The following is a 16,504-nucleotide window of genomic DNA, read 5'->3' on the forward strand; positions in this document are numbered from 1 at the left end:
GGTGCCAGCAGCGTTCGGCCGCCTAGCTGCGGCTCCAGGGCATGATGGACAGAACGCTGCTTTTGAACGAGTGTAGTTGATAGTCCGCAAGGCCACCACAACACGAACTACTGCGGCTATTACATCAAGGCACGGACAGATTATCACACGGCGCATTAGTCGGTGAATGCTCTGTTCCGGTGCAGCATCGCACTCTTACGTCGTGACGGCAGGTAGACGGTCGGACCGTTCCCAAGTCGTGGACCGTTCTGGGGGCCGTTTTTTTTTTTCGAGCAGTGCGCTCGTGGCCTTTCAGTCACCGACAGAATGAAGCAGTCCAGCCGCGCAGATCTCAATGGAAGGGCTGCCTAGCTTCTTTTTGTAGCAGAATCTCGGGAGAACACATCTCACCTCGTTTTCCCCGACTTGGGTGTGCTCATCAAAGTAAGCGGAAAGCTGTGCTTGTGTCGAAAGAATTGCAGTTTGCTTGGAGCTTGCATTGCAACCGGGCTTTGCTTCGGCTTCGGGGGTAGCTAATATTGCCTTGCCACGGGTGGGAGACAGTGTGACCCCGTCGCTCCCGAAAAGGGTTGCGACTTGTGACCGCGTGCACCAGATTCAGCTTCTTGCGGGCGATGAGTCTCTCACAGAGCCGCTTCAAAATAAAGGGCTATTCCTGCCTCCCGCAGGCACGAGCCACGCTGTTTCTTCTTGCCTCCCTTCGGTCGACAGGTGTGCGATACTCCAGCCGCTTTCTTTCCCAAGTCCTGGCCCCCTTTTTGAAAGTCTTTTGACCGGTATTCTCGGCTTCTACGGATTGGACAGTAAACACGACGCGCCATTCTCCAAGCCGTCGTGGCTGCCGAGGGTTCTGTGTCTATTTGTGCAACAATAAGTTCCCCTCGAACAGTTTCTGGGACCTTCACATGTGCCGAGTTGCCTTCCAGATCTCGCACAAGAGAGAGGGTTCCACCCCCTCTCTCGTGCATTTTTAGCAGACTCTCAGATCACCCAGACAATCGACTCATCGCGATCTGTAGCCAGCTTGTGAATTCTACGCTCCAGAGGATTCATTCTGTCTGCATGCGTCGGGTATCAGTTCAACCAGACTGAGCGCTGCTTCAAGAGGAAGTCCGCCAAGCATCCGCGATGGCAGCTCAGGAGACCGTTTCCGCTCACTAGAGCTGCCAGTGACCCTTGCCGAGTATCTTCGGTAGAGGGATGAAGAGACAGATGACCAAGACTGGGAACTCCGGGCCTGCCGTTCTCAAGGACACCTGTCTGACTACCGTTGTCAGTCCTTCTTTTGCAGCGCTTCGGCCCCAGTACAGGCCCAAAGATAGATTTCCCTTTTTGAATCTGTCACATGATCTGCGCGACGAAAAGAGAGTACAGCATTTGCTCACGTTGTCCGGAGTTCTTTTGTTTCCTGACTGCGAGGGGGTACTCCACTTGGTGGAAAGAAGCTACTAAGGGATAGCCGCCGGCGCCTCAAGTGATGCACCACTTTTCGGCTTGCCCTTGGAGTGTGGGCTGACTTCTCCCGCACCGCAGACTGACCAAACTACTCGCGAAAGCTTTCCGGGGGGAGCGCGCACCGAGATCCACACGCCGCAGCGGGGTTGAAAGAGCTTGTCCCAAAGAAGAGAGAGAAGAGAGCCATGTCCGCAGAGGGAAAGAGTTTTCTTTGCGTCCGAGTGGCGCGCCGTTCGCGCTGCTAAGGGAATTGTGGCCCCCGCGCTCATGACGGCAGTGCCTCAGTTCCCAGATTACTCTTGTGTCGAACGTTCCGCTGCTCGACCCCTTTCTTGGACCACCAGTAGGCTGCAGCATAGGGTCAATGCACCGACCCCCGCGATTATCTCGCAGCTGAAGTTCCGACACGAGGCGACCGCGAGCGACGCCTGGCTTGTCACGCGCGGCCTGCCGAGATGCAGCGTCTGGCTCTGAACGGTGAGGCTACTCACGCAAAACTGGTGTTTTCTCGCTGACGGAGACGCTGGCTGTTAGAGTGCGCAAGGCGCGGCAGCCCAACCCTCAATGCCCTTCCAACTCACCTGCCCAACAAAGTGCACTTTAGAAGGGTTCTTGTGTCAGCTCAGGGCGGTTCAGCTTTGTCCGTCCTTGGGGAGCGCGTGTGCTCGGATAGTGTATGCAGCTTACCGGAGCGACCTAACAACACTTCGTTTTTAGGAACGGTGCCACACAGGAAACAGAATAAGTGCAGGGGACACGAAATGCCATAGCGGTGCCGGATGAAGTACCTGGACAGAATTGCTCTGCTGTACCTACCTACGGACCCCGGTCGCACGTTTGAACGCCGCTGCGTACAGGTCGACGGGACGGTGGCGAGAGGATAGATCCGGAAAGCAGACGAGGTGGAAAACTGCAGTGGGCTGGTGGAAAAAAAATCAAGCTGCTGAAGGAGAAAGTGGTGAACACGTCGTTTTTCAGCATATCACACGCCATTCTCTCAAGGCGTAAATACCTCGTCGTTCTCTTTCTGGTCTGCTTCATCCTTCTTCTGCACGCTTTGCTGGCCAATATCAGCCTGAGACTTGGTAGGGCGCCCGACTGGGCTCGCCACTCCGCAGGGCTCATACACGATGGCTGGCACGAAACTCACACTTGGAGCAGGGCAGCTGCGGTTTCTGCCTGCTCGGCAAGCAACGGGTCGCGTGGGGTCGGGACTCGTGGGGCGCTTGGTTTCTGCGCCGCAAATCTACGAAGGGCTCGCGCGTCGCGTAAAACACCTCCGAGGGAGGAGAGCAGCTTGGTCCGACTAGCCCCCACCAGGAGGGAGGGCCAGGCCCAAGCAACCTCAGCCATCAGTGTCCTTGGATCGCTAGACGATCCGGTCACCTGCAGACTGGCAGTGTGTAACGCAGAGTCGTCGGTGGGCGGTTCGTATCACATCGTGACTCTCCAAACAGATTTGTTTGGAAGTAGAGGGACAGCTTTTCAAGCAGCTACACTGTGGAAAAACTGCAGCGCCGTTGCAGGAAGGCCTGACGCCCTAGCGCTTAGTCACGTAGTATGTCTCAACCCGACAAGATGACTGGTGTGTCGGCCTGTTGCAGTACCTGAGAGCCTCGAGACTTTGGACAACCTCGCTCGCAAGGCCTACTCTGATGGGAATGAATCTGAGCACATTCGCCCGGAGAACGAGCCACCAAGAGTAGGCAGTCTCTGCTGCTTGAGCCCGGTCGCCAGTGGAACCCGCAGCCTCACCGAAGTCGACGATTCCCAGTTCTGTGCTACAGACGCATTTGTCTGCGGCTTTGCGTGGCCACGCCCCTGCACTGAAGACCTGACATGTCACGCACTCTGTCTTTCCTTCACTTTCTCACCTGGGAATGCGACCGGCAACAAGGAGTCTCTTGGCTACAAACGCCTTGCTCACTCCCACCATGCCGCGTCTGCAACGTCGCGTGTGCTGGTACAGAACCTAGTTGGTACTGGATGCTCGACATGATCTGTTTCCTGTTGGACGTTCGTTCGCAGAGCTAAGCAGTTGAGAACATACTTCACTGTCCAACGGTCTGCATGTCTGACTGCAGGGCACGTTCTATCGCATCGCGGGCCACAGTCTGGTGGACACTGTTGACTGGCTTCACCCAGCAAATCTGGGATTTGAGCTGTTCTCGCGTTCCAATGCAACCTTAGAAGGTGGGTTCCGGAGATATCGATTTCAGCGGATGCAGGCGGCAGATACGACTCTTTTTCGAAAATTGCAGCAGCAGACTATTACGAATCACGTAACACCATGCGCAGTCCCACCGTGACAGGAACAGCAGAGCCCGTCACACTACACTTTACGTGTGTGCGTGGTGGCATAGAGACGTTTCTCTGAAAGCGCTCCTTCTAACAGGGCAACTGACCCCAGCCAGGTCTGGACTCTTGGCTCAGGAGTGTTCTGGTTGTGGCTGCGAATGACCTCAATATGATGCCACTGGTCCACCACCTGGGCGGGCAGAAGAGCACATCTTCGTCACCAGAACATACACAAACTAATCTCGGGACGATGCCGCATTTACCCGTACTAGCCCCAATATCGCCTTCAAGTTCATGCCACTTTCTAGCACATGCACCCGACCGGCGGGAGGTAGTGCTTTGTGCGAGTGCGCAGGAGGCGGATTCGATTCTCAGCTCTGGGGATCCGCGTTTGTTGACGAGTCCGGACGTTCGAGAAGGCCCTTGCCTACAAACACTTGGTGGCAGCCTTTCGTTATTCCCCCAGGTCAGTCCTGCCGGCGCTTCGTGTCTTCCAGTCTTCACTGAGCCTTCTTTTTGGGGGGGCAGTGGTGCGGCTCGAACTGCAACATGGGGGTTAGCTTTTGGTCAACCCCCTTTTCCCACCTAGCTAGACGAAAGCAGCGTAGAGGCCGACGACGGCGAAGAAAGAAGACATGGCCAGCTACTTCTTTCTCAGTACTATGTGATAGAGTACACTAGTCCTGTAGGACTGCTCCAGTGGATGCACGCACCCTTTACGCGCATCCTGTCAGCAAGGCGGACAGCGCATAGCGCTGCATTACTGTCTGGCCCGAGTGCTGTAGTTAGTCGAAGGGTCGGGCAAGAGCTTGCAGGAAAGTAAGGGAAGCCGACCTTCACGTTCGCTGCTGGTTTGCAGCAGGCGGCACTGATCTTCTGGGCGGGTGTTCGTGTTTACGCTTTCTCTCTGAAAACCTTGAACCTTATGTTTTTTGCAAAGAGACAGACCCGGCGCCGCGCCTAGCGGCATTGCACGGTCGTACGCCGCCCCGCGATACGCTGCATACGGAGTTCTCGTACCTGCACGCAGCTTCCACTCCGCGAGCAGGCTGCCCCCTTCTGCCTCCGCCTGCTAGCTGTCGGACACGCTCACCACAGCACAGGTTCCTCAAACAACATCCGCGCGTTCCGCGTCTCTTCGTGTTTTCTCTTCAACTCGACCGACCAGTGTTTGGCTGTTCGCCGTGTTTCGCGGGGCAGGTACCGGGGACACGCATGCTATCAATAGTGCCCCTTACCTTCTGACTGTCGTTACAAAGCCTCTAGGCAGGACGGACTTGGTGGGCGACCGTGCTGGATTACAGGTATGACCGAGATTCAGTCCCGCTGGTTACTACAATCCTGCAGTTAGGGCAGGGAACACTTTCACCGTACTGTGTCGCCCGCCGCCGGCCTTGGCAAGCCTCCAGGGTCCGGAGGACAGAAAACAGACACACAACCCCGAGGAGACGCGGAGAACAAGCTGACCCTCTGTCTACGTGCTCCCGCAGGCAGGTTGTTACGTGTCTTCACTTTCAGTAGCTTGGAAGCTGGCTGTTGTGTGTCTCAGGTCCGGGGTCCGTATACCGTTGTTGAAAAAGGAGGCGACGGGGGAGTCTACGGCTACAGACAGTCCACGGGGCCCGTCACTTATGGCTTTTTTATGGGCGTGCGACTACGGGACTATGGTAAGAGGCACGGTGGCAGCCGAGAACCCTGCCTCATAGATCAAGATTTCACGTGAGGCGACCTCAGGGTTTGTTGCTCAGGGCCGCGCAACAGATGCCCTCTCTGGTCAGCATTGCTGGACGGCAGCATTCTTTCTGTCGCCACGTTGTCGGCTCGGGTCTTCTACACTAGACCATCGCGTGAAGCTGCAGCCCCGCCTAAACGCGACACAAGGCGTTTCTACCACTTCACTGAGAAATCTCCCCCGATATCCGCACCGTTCGCACGCTGCGAGTATACAGGAGTCGTCCGCACTGACACCTAAGGCCCTCATCGGGGACTGCACCTCAGCTGCTGGTGTAGAAACAACCCGTAGCTTTCACCCAGGTCCAGGTTGGAGTCAGAAGGGGGAAACTGGGGTGCCCCACCAGTTTGTGGACAACTCTGGTGCCAGGTGACTTTGTAAAGAAGCATTATGTGAGCGACTTCTCGCCACTGTCAGTCACGAAGGCTTGGGAGATTCAGCAGTTTGGAGAAGGCGACGATGAGGTTGTGGACCCCAGAGAAATCTCTGTTTCTGTAAGCCCTCAGAGAGAATTGCCTTGAAGGAAACGTATGCCACAAGTGTCACGGGCCGCGAGAGCGCTGTACAGACATTCTGTATTTATAGCTAGCGGTATGGTGCAGCAAGAGGCCGGACACTTTTGGCGCGGAGAATCTGTATTCTTTGCCGCAGAGCTCAGCTTTTTGTTCCACTTCCAGAACTAGACCGGGCATGTATTAACTGTGGCAGCGAAGAAGCACCACAGAGCCCTCAGTGCGCTCGGCCCAATTATTTTCCCAGTGGCACTGTCCTAGCTTCTTCGGTCTGCTCACACTTCTTTTACCATTTGACCACGAGGCCGACAAAGCAAGTAACAGGTCGCGCGGGTCCATTCGGCTTTACAAAACCCGAGTAGCCAGCCACGAGAACCGTAGCACGGTCGAATGATGGATCCGTGGGGTTTTCATCTTTTCTCCTACTCTCAGACCATCAAGGCACACATTGTCCGCGGTAGTCCCTGGGTAACCATGGAGCTTCCGGCGGGACACAAGCTGCTTGTGGAGACGCTGCCGGCAAACCTTTTCACGGGTAAGCCCAGCAGGAACGTCCTTGAGCAAAAGCTTCCCAAATGCCCCACCCCAGCCAAGCGCCTGGCCACCACAGTTCAGAGGTACGGATTCATGACTACAGCCTGTAGCTTCGTGCTGCATGATAACCATACAAAAGAAAGCACTGAGTCTGCTCTGGCCCGGCAGAATAGCGCACGGCCGTGGGATGTCTTTCGCGGAGACCTGAAGTGTTGGCGTTGCACGAAGGACCCGCAAGTGGCGCGACAGAACTCATCCCAAGTTAACGAAACGGCTTCAAAAAGGCTGAGGCAGTAACCAGGGGTATGCCTGACCCTCCGCGCTGGGGAAAGACAATCCAGCTGCTTCTGTCGGGACGAGCCGATGTGCCAGGTGCTGCAAGGCCTTGTGTCCCCGCTGATCTGTGAGCGGAAGCCGCGGGAAACGGCAAACGGGCACAGGGCTCCGCCTTATGCAGTCATCACAACGCACGAGCTCTTCTCTGTGTCCAGGAAAAAAGAACTCGCTGGAGAAGATTGTGAATCTCGCCGGTCTCCCAACAGATGGAGACTTCGCCTGCTCTTCACTGCTTCGCTCGGCGGTGCTGACGGATTCTCTCGAGCTCCACCTGTCTGACGGCACACTGTGGCTTCTCGTATTCGACCACAAGGTAAAGCGAGGCCACAACAACACTCTTGTGTGGACGGAGGCTCCTTGGTCTCGGCCGCAGAAGGCACTCAAGTCTTCCGCGTGCCGCAACTAGTGGCACCTGCACTACCGGGTCACGTGGCCGCTGTTGGCTAGTCAGGGAACCCTGCTCGACAGTATCTGCCCCTACAAACAGTTTTGACAGCGAGTCCTTGAATTTCAGGAGGCGAGTGCTTCGAAGCAAAGAAGTTGACAGATCCTCTCTCACGGATTCTCTGTTACCACAAAGTACACCCCTAGTGGGAGAAAGCTTTAGCTTTACATTCGCAGTTCCTTTCGATACTGATGCTGTGCTTCCTGGCTTTGGGTTCTAAACTGCTGGTCAGATCGAGCTGACTTGCGAGTCTGCCTCAAGTCGCGACCGTCTGATGTCCCTTAAGAGACTGGGAGAACCTCTTGTCGTCCGCCTTGCACTCGCGTCTGTCTGCGGCCATCCGCACGTGTGGGGTGAAGGCGGTCCGGATGCTTTGGTCGGCGTGGATAAAACATGTCCACACCAGGACACGACCAGGAGGAGTGCTTACCGCTGGTGGGTCGTACATTCCGTGGCAGACTGGCGAGCGCACGTGCACAGCACCCTACCCAGCAATCCCAAGCTGACCGCGTGATCCTCTCTGCGCCGCAGGAAGCTCATGTCCCTTGTCAACAAGGTTCCCGAACGAAGACTCGACAAGGTGGCTGACTATATCAATGCCAGGGTACGCGTCAGAACACCGTCACTTCTACTTTGGTAGGGACATTCTTAGCTGTGGCACGTACAAGTCAGGAGACGGCGGTACGACCTGGAAACCGGAGTCCGCTCCTCGTGTTTTAGTCTCCCCTTCTGCACTGTCTCACGCTAGCAGAACTGGCTGGCAGACAATGCTATCTCTAATCTCTCCGAAGCCGCCAGAGCGCCGACAGCATTCTTGACAAGCCGGGACATTACATGCCTTGGACTCTTTTTCGTACAACGAGATACAACGGCGCGCGCAGTGCTAGTATTTCGGGCGCGCGCTGGGTTTGCCCGCGACGGCTACGGACTCCGTCGGATGCCTCGCACCATAAGGCAGAGTATTCGTCTGACACACGATGTCGAATTATCGACAGCCTTTCTTCCATCCCTGAGTAACACGCGTTTACGCGGTTCGGTGCTTAACCTTGATGGAGCTTGCCCGTCTCCGGTGTGGAGGATAGCGGAGTCGTAGCGCGTTCCGAGGAACATACCTGGGCGCGGCCTTCCTTGCTCTTGTGTGCAGGGTAGTGGAGTCCTAGCTCTGGAGCGAGTTTTTTCCCGCTTCCCACTGAAGGTATGCCGAATCGCGTAATCGGCTGGCACGCGCTGAACGGACTAACCACTCGTAACACATTCGATTTTTCGAAAAAGCATCCTGACAAGAACTCTGGAATTACCCTAGAGCTCCCGTCACTAGAACCGACAGGCCTCGACTGTCAGCTTGGGGGAGTTGCATTTCCGGGTACAGGTCCCGTACGCCCTTGACAGGCCGCAACCGCAGCACTCACCACTGGGTAACAAAAGCCCCTACGCGGACGCATTCCTGGCTATATGCTCATCCGCAGTGCTTTGATACATCAAACAGTACCCGTAGCGCCATGGCCTCTCCATGTAACTGGTTCTCTACTTCCGTGATAGCAAATGCCAATGCTTGCTTCCGCTTTCAGCGTCAGCTCGAGCTCATGCAGCATGACGAACGGTGGGGAGGATTTGAGTTGCAGTCAGTCGCCTGGAACCCTGAAGACATCATTCCTGCCCTGAGGAACGAAACGACTCCGATAAGTGCAGTCGTCATTCCTGAAGGCTTCTTTAGGCAAGTCAGCGAGGGGCCTGAGATACGCAAGGGGCCCACTCCCCTTGGTCCGTGGCAACTACGTGGCGTTGACGAGGGCGCTTCACTACATTTCTCCTTCGTTAAATGGTCTCGGTTGAGTGTGCACTGTCGGCAGCGACTGGCTTCCTCGAGAGCTAGTTGGTGGTACACATCAGAAATGCTTGCAGGCAGCGCTGAGATAGCCGCCCCCGTGGCTGTATGGCCATTCTTCATTCACGCTACTCCCTCAGCCAGGAGGGCTACATTTGAGGTCGGCACGAATCCAGGGCTTACGAGCAGCGTCCGGTTGCATCGTGGCAGGGTCTGCAGTGGCGTGTCGTACCTTTCAGCTTGGTTCGCCCCTCGCAGCGGCTTGAGGAGGTAGAAGGAGCCGTACGACTCCTCTCTGTGTTCTGAAACAGAATGAGAAAACGAAGTTGGAACTTTACTGCAGCAAGTGGGACGCTGACTACATTATAACTCGGAGTGTGTGTTGTGAGCTCACCTTGACCGGCGCTTCCTGTCGGCGAGTCATGAAAACACCCCTCTGGCAAGAAAGCCGAGCATCGACGCGCTTGGGCTCCAGGCCTGCCAGATGCACAGAAAGGTCGTTGGTTCTGTTCTTGTTTCGGTATGAATGTTTGCAGGGGCGAAGGGACAGGGGTAACAGGAGACCTTTTTTACTGGCTGGCTATACATTTCTTGACAGTTAAGGGCGGGACGCTTGTGCTTGTTGGAGGAATGAATGGTGAGATGACGGACGAGCGAGGAGTTTCTTTCGCGACTGCTTAGATAATTTATGTGTCCCTGTCCGTTGTGACTCTCCCGGCTACCATGTTGAACTCCGGACTACTGGCAGCCATTTATACGTCTAGCAGATGAGTGTTGTGACGGGCATTGATTCACTTCACGAAGCGAAGCCGAGGCCGTACCCGTAACGAGAGATCTCAATACCTGAAATACCAATAGTGTCGGCAGCCTGGGTATCTTCTGGAAACTGCTGTGGTCGGGGGTAGTCCGTGAACAGCAATGCCCTGGCTTCTTAGAGACAGTGCGGGGATATCCAGAGTTGCTTGGCTTGTTCAGTCCGAGGTACAAGGCAACACACGGATCGGGTGCTTTCGTGCCCTCAAGATGCCTTCTCTGTTCAGGGGAAGGCAAAACGAAACAGTTGCTGCAGGATCTTTTCAACATCAATCTTGAACCCGCTGGGTTCTTCTCGTACGACGAATCAGACCGTGTCCCTCATCAGACGCACCAGATCTACGACACACCACCTTACGAGGGAGACGAGGGCATTGACGAAGAGCTTCTTCCTGGTAGGCGGGCTCGTCCTCGGTCGGGATGGCAGATGTGCTTCACGAGTCACCACTGAAACGATTCAGATCGATTTCGAGGCGCCGCGCAGCAAGTGGCCGACACAACTGTCGCTAGCCCAGCTGGCTACTGAAAGCGGGTTCTTGGAAGCAGGTAGCTGTAACTCCTGATGCCTGGGCTGTGCAGCCTGAGGGCGACCAAGATTCTAACGCGTCGCGAGCTCGCCCTGCCGGGAGCACGCAGCGGGACATCTTTCTTTTCTCACTCAGATAGTATGTTGCTCAAGAGGATGTCCTGTCTGCCAAACCCACTTTTCATGAGGGGCGGATACATTGTGCAGACCCATACCATTTCCGAACTCAGAGGGTATACTCTGAATAATAGATAGAGAATCTAAAGGTACTAGGAAGGAAGATGGCTCAAGTAGTTGGGATATGAGAGGCAGCCAGTCGCCAAGTAAGCGGGGGCTAATCGGCTTCTTACCTAGATGAACTTCTCTGGATGCATGTCGTGCTTTTCTGTCGTGCAGAGAACATGCCTAAGCTACTCCACCGACCTAGGGCTCTCATCGAAAACCCTGATGACGGGTAAGCCGTGTCCAGCATAGCGTTGTAGTCGTTCGGGAGGAGCAGTATGGAGAGGGTCTTCCAGCCAACTGGCGTTGGCCGTAAGTTTCGCATTCCGTGCCTGGGCCCAGCAGCCCAAGGGCTCCCATCTTGCGGTAGTCCTGCAACAGGATAATAATTAGGTCTCAGATATCGTCCACCTGAAACCTTGTATAAAGCTCTGCGAGTCCTGATCATGCAGAACTGAGACGGAGGGTCCCAGCTCGAACAAAGTTGAGGCCGTTTGGACTCCTTGGCACGGATGGCCTTTTGCCCCTTACTGCCGTCCAGGTAATGTCAATTGCTTAGTTGCGCTGAACCGTACTCGCGTCGAGCTGGAGGGTCAGCTGTGCATGGTTGAAGCAGTGCGACGAAGCAGAGGGGCGTTACAGTCCTGGTATCATCCTTTCTGTACAAGACGTTCGTCGACGCGCAGACATCACTCCAGTCAGCGGGTCGCCTGTGCCGTGTAGTGGTAGATGGTGGTGGACATAGGCAGGAAGAGCGTTGTATTTATTGGGTTGTGGGAGATCCATCTCTCGGTGATTCGGACCTGTCATAGCACAGCCCCGGAAGGCAGTAGAGCAATAGCGTATGTGAGTGTTTTCGTGTACTGTTAGGCCAGGCAAAGGAGTCGTGCGACGGGGCCACGAACGCGTTCTTCTACAGAGGCGAGGGAGGTAAGCCATCCACAAGACCTTGGGTCTGCAGTGCAGGTCTGTTAGTCAGTCTGTCGGCTGAGGTAGCACGTTTGGGGTGTACATCACCCAGGGGAGACTGCGCCGGATGCTCACCAGGAGGCCGCGATGGCGTTACATTTTCTACTTGTTGGCTTCTGTTATCAGCGTCCAGACTACTTGTTGGCAAAGCGGTCTAGGTATAACCACAGCGGCGGTAGACTTGAAGGTGCTGGGTAGCAAGACACCGCGAAATGAGGGGACATTCCGGAAGCCCTAGCGTACAGGTTGGAGAAAGTTCCTGGTGTCTATTTCCTTCGGTTCGTGGATGCGTGTGTGACTGCAGCAATTGCATGGATCGGGATGGACTGGAGTAAGGATGTCCTGTTGCCGGACGAAGACTGGACTATCTTGCTTGCCAGGAGCCTGCGTCACTCTCTGTGCATGGGGGATAACAGGAATGGTAAGATCAGCAGGGACTGTAGTCTTCGAAGCCTCTTTGAGGCCCTGGGTTGCGGCTTTACAGTACTGACCGGCGCAAGTCAGAGCGGAGGGTAGTGAGATTCCAAGCGAGGAAGTCGGTAAAAAAAGCGGGGGGACTTGGAATGTACGTTGAAGGCTGCGCCCCGACCGTAAGCCGCGTTGCCCATCGTGCGATCTGTCGTACACTGCGGGTTGTCCCTTGCCGTGTCTCAGAGACTGACTGCTCTCCGTTGCAGAAGGTTCTGCTGGTTCAGCCAGATGCGTTTACAGCACAGGTATGCACGAGAGGACCTGTCTGTGAGTGTAAGTGAAAACGCCCCGAGTGCGAGCAGCGTAAGATGTGCATCAGAGTCTGGAAGAGTTTGCAGTACTGAACGCTTACAATACAGTTTCTGACCGGCGGCACCTCGTCTTCTTGATCACTTGCCGACAGAAAGACGAGGTTGTTTGACCTCCAGTGGACCCAGTCCGCATTTCACCAGGACCGTGTAGGCGAACGTTGACGTACCGTGTCGGACACAGCGTCTCCCAGCCGTCGACGAAACAGTATTGCTTGGGATTCCTGGAAGCAGGCAGCCACTTCACCGCGACAGCCACGCTGTGACCATGATGCCCATCCGCTTAGTCACGGCGTTTAGCAGCTTTCCTGTTGATTTGGCGCGTCTCGCTGTCACGAGACCTGTCGAAACTCCCGCCGCAAAAGAACCACAGGCTCTTCGCATGTACAGCAAGTGACGAAACAGCTCTATCACTTTATCCAAGATGCCTGCGTCTGCATGGCTGACTGTCAGCAAGCGTTTGTCAAGGAAATGGAGAGAACAGTCTTGGACGACGAAGGCCGCGCGGACCCGGAGAGGCTACGGCGATACCTCCGGTAGGTGTTCGCAGCCGCAGGAAGCTGTAACAGCGGGAGACTACCACCGTTGTCACATAACATACACGCTTGACGCCGTTCACCAGGGTTCTGTTGTCAGCTCGGTTGTATGTGTGGCGGTAATTCACGTCGGCGGTTGATGTGTTGGCGGTTCATGCTCAGCGGCACTAGGGTCGAGGAGACGAAGAATGTAGGCGCACCGTTTGAGGAAGTGATCGACGAACAGTCCGAAATTGCTAGAGATGGCCTTCTCCGGCAAGCCCTGTTTTATCCCGTCCACGGCACAGTTGATGTCAAGGCCTCAGGAGTCGACGAGCCTGCCAGCGTGCAGCACGCAAGTAGGCTGCTCACAGTCGCAAATTTTGACCACCCCAGGGGTCCCTACTGAGAGAATGCGGGAGGTTTACGCTCGAACAAGGGAGGGCGGATGTTTCTCAACTTTCTCCTCCACTTTCCAAGTGAACGCGGCGTCGCTTTGCACAGACTTTACCACTCGGTACTGCCTGAGCGCTGGTCACATACGTCTCCGGTGGAACCAGCTGCGAGTGTAGAATTCTCTCTGGACGAAGGTCAGACCCGACTCAGTTACTCTCGGGTTGGTTTGCGCGAAGTTAGTGGCGTTGAACAAATCCGGACTATACCGGCCTTTCTATTGTGCGCTGCCCTGACCTCGAGTTTCACCATGGCGGAGCACCTGAATCTTCTCTGTACAGGATTAACATATAAGTTTCTTTCGCTCCCGATGCCTCGATATGAGTCCCATTCGCTTTACCCTCCTCTTCTCCCGGTGCTTAGAAAGACGAAAAAGACAACAGAACTCAAGCCCCTTTGGGACCCTCATCGACTAGTGGTTTACATGCACGACCTGCACGAGTAAGTTTATAAAGGGATCTTTGTTTTTAAAGCGGTCGCCTGTTTATCTTAACGGTTCAGTGGAACAGGTTTAGCTCGGTGGGGCTGCTAGAGAAGCCTATCTTCTCATTCACCGGTGTCCGGACGGTGCCACCTCATGAACGAAGACCTCATTCGGTGTGTATGTGGACTTCACAGAAAGATGGAGTATAAGGATCCGACAGAGGGTCCGCAGAGATCGTAAGAAAGGGCTGCACGCGGGGTTGTCAGAGTGCCGGACTCCTCGGCAAGTTCAAGGCGCTGACCCCCACCCGCTTTACTGTGCGTGGACTCTCAGGATAATAACCAATGAAGGCGCCTTAACATCGTGTCTCGTCACGAACCGCGTAAGATGGAGTTGGCTGTCTGAATTTTATAACCGGGCCTGCAGGTGGCAAGTGAAGTTCTCACGAGATATTCAAATACACTGCTGCAGAATTACAGTCCTTCAATTTCTGTGCTGTCTAACCACCGGGGGACTTGTACAGGCAGAAAGCTCTTTCGCTCTGGCAGTCCGGACACAGAACCGAGATTTTTCTCCTCGTGCGTGTTCCTGTCAAATTCTTTCAAGGGACGAATGTGCGGCCGGTCGTTCGCTGTCAGTTTGGCGTACAACAGGGACCATTCGGGACCGGGAGTCTGGATGACACACCATTTCCAGGCAAGCAGATAGTTATCAACCGACTCCTCTACGTACGAACCGACAAACTTCCCCGCGTCATTGGCTGCACTAGAAGGTCAAAAGAGGAGCCACAGTTCCAAGGCCGCTAGCAGAGCGCTGCAAATATCGCAGCCACCTGGTATATGTTCCGCATCTGAAACTCCCGGAGAACAAACGACAACATGAGATAGCGCATAAAAAACGGAACGTCATAGGATGCTGTGGCTGCCGGTTTTTCTTGCTGAAAGATCCTCTAGCCATCGCTGAAGATGTCCGATTGCAGCTAAACACAATCTGTTGACAAGGGGGAGTGAGCTGTTGAAGAAGTACGTTCACACAGGTGAATACGAAGAAGTATCCAGAAGAATGTTTTTGAATCTGTCGTTGTCCGATCTACTCTCTGTGAAGGGGACTCCGGCGTACCTCCTGATTAACCTGGTAGAGACCGATCTGCGAGGAATTCTCCGACGGAACGAAACAGGCAGTTACGAGAATATCCTCGAGAAGTTACACCCACAATGGCAGGACATTCTGAAGTAAGCACGTCGCACCAGTGGGACGTACTATAAAGTCGCGACAGGCCACTCGGGTCCACTTCCGTGGTCGTGGCTTGCTTGCGTGGTTTGGGGGTCAGTTGCTCACAACGTCGGTTACTGCCGAACATTTCCTCATACCCCTTCGGCTTTTTCGTCTTGCCGCGCAGCATGAGCCTGCTGTATTCTCAAGGCCATGCTCATCCTGCTGGTGTCCTCCTATTTCCCGCGGCGTGTACGTCACAGATGGGCAGTACGGCAAGATCTATCGGGCGCGACCAAACTTGACATTGTGGAGCTCGAAAAAAGCGCCGACGACATGCAAGACTGGGTCCGAGTAAGGACGCGGGCCGCGCAGCCGCCACATATGAACCTCGTGCTGCTTTTTCAAGGCCTAGTCACCCGGTCAGCTTTGTCTTACGGCCATCCAACAGATAGCAAAGTCATCTACGGTTAGGTGCTGACTTCATCCTTCTCGCGGCGACTTTCCACCCGTGTTTTTACACGCGTGGAAAGACGCGGAGGCGAGGCCGCTAGTGACTGTGTCTGCCCTTTCTTTTCTGCCTCAGTAAATTACACCAAAGCACTTCTGCGCTTCTGGTGGAGGAAGCGTTGGTCGTTGCACCGTGGACGTGGTGTCGTCTTTCCGCGCCAGTGTGTTCTCTGTGTTTTCAGCTCATGCACCGGTATGCGAGCCTTGCACAAATCGCCGATATTGTAGGCGTCCGGCTGGAGCGGGAGAGAGTAAGTAGTTAGCGACGAAGTTGCCAGACACACCTTCCCAGAGTTGTTAAGCAGACCCCGCGGGGGTCTGCTTAACTCCTTCAACAAGCCAGAGGAAACCAGCAGATCTAGGCGCTTCTCGGCACATCCGTCTGCCGGAGCCCGCTGCAGCCCAGTCTCGTCCCGGCCGCCAAGTGCATCGGGTTTGCGAGGTGCGTGCTTGGCTTCTCACTGCCCTCAGGCACTCAGTTTTCTTCGCAGAGGCCTAGAAAAGCTCCTCGGAGGCCAGTTCGAAAATGTCCTTCTTTACGACACAACCTGGGGTAAAGGCACTGCAGCGAGGACGGTAGTTCTCCACGAATGAGTGCGTGGTGGCAGCTACTTGGAAGTGACACCCTTGGCTGTGCCGGTGTGCGCGACCCAGGGCTCCTGTTGTTGTCCCGTCTCATCAGTCGGGCGCCCAATCGCCGCTGTGAACCTCTCTGTCATGGGTACTTCTTTTCAGGAGGCCTGGTGCCGTGCGGGTGCGACCGCGATGAGGGAAAGGGACACTGTGCTCCTTCCGCTCGGCTTGGCCTTTCGGCTCTATTCACTGGTGCGCTCTCGCATCTTCAACAGATAACGCATTTCATACGAGCAAACCCACTCGAGCCGCTCTCGCACCTTGTACAAAAGCTGAGATTCGCGCCGGTGCAGTCCTTGAACCTCACAGCA

The 16,504-nt window shown here is 55.2% G+C and overlaps 2 protein-coding genes across 2 annotated transcripts; both read left to right on the forward strand.

Annotated features, from left to right (window-relative positions):
* Positions 1 to 428: 428 nt before the first annotated feature.
* Positions 429 to 3,737, forward strand: CSUI_009695 (endo- -beta-glucanase; the record flags this gene model as incomplete). Its single annotated transcript, XM_068069806.1, has 4 exons — positions 429 to 1,932; positions 2,313 to 2,540; positions 3,060 to 3,157; positions 3,540 to 3,737. Coding segments are annotated over exons 1-4 (546 nt in total), but the record flags the coding sequence as incomplete, so codon positions are not given.
* Positions 3,738 to 3,955: 218 nt separating this feature from the next.
* On the forward strand, positions 3,956 to 16,383 carry CSUI_009696 (endo- -beta-glucanase). Its single transcript, XM_068069807.1, has 27 exons — positions 3,956 to 4,219; positions 4,857 to 5,057; positions 5,303 to 5,420; positions 5,855 to 5,979; positions 6,430 to 6,532; positions 7,023 to 7,180; positions 7,545 to 7,747; positions 7,844 to 7,916; positions 8,457 to 8,507; positions 8,881 to 9,134; positions 9,674 to 9,774; positions 10,178 to 10,345; positions 10,873 to 10,930; positions 11,151 to 11,239; positions 11,569 to 11,628; positions 11,972 to 12,088; positions 12,322 to 12,411; positions 12,820 to 12,982; positions 13,145 to 13,320; positions 13,696 to 13,855; positions 14,033 to 14,074; positions 14,172 to 14,220; positions 14,943 to 15,070; positions 15,314 to 15,404; positions 15,743 to 15,823; positions 16,032 to 16,113; positions 16,296 to 16,383. The coding sequence occupies exons 1-25, from the start codon at positions 4,004 to 4,006 to the stop codon at positions 15,821 to 15,823; spliced, it is 3,075 nt and encodes a 1,024-aa protein (XP_067918219.1). The 5' UTR covers positions 3,956 to 4,003; the 3' UTR covers positions 16,032 to 16,113; positions 16,296 to 16,383.
* Positions 16,384 to 16,504: the final 121 nt, after the last annotated feature.

Source organism: Cystoisospora suis (assembly GCF_002600585.1).
Source record: "Cystoisospora suis strain Wien I chromosome Unknown contig_5891, whole genome shotgun sequence".
Taxonomy (NCBI): domain Eukaryota; phylum Apicomplexa; class Conoidasida; order Eucoccidiorida; family Sarcocystidae; genus Cystoisospora; species Cystoisospora suis.

Bases quoted from the DNA above. Each gene is read 5' to 3' on its own strand.
- CSUI_009696 (XM_068069807.1), top strand. From the start codon at position 4,004: ATGCCGCATTTACCCGTACTAGCCCCAATATCGCCTTCAAGTTCATGC. The intron at 11,240-11,568 runs GTAATGTCAATT...GTGTACTGTTAG, and splicing joins TGCCCCTTACTGCCGTCCAG to GCCAGGCAAAGGAGTCGTGC. The intron at 14,221-14,942 runs GTAAGATGGAGT...CTCTCTGTGAAG, and splicing joins CGTGTCTCGTCACGAACCGC to GGGACTCCGGCGTACCTCCT.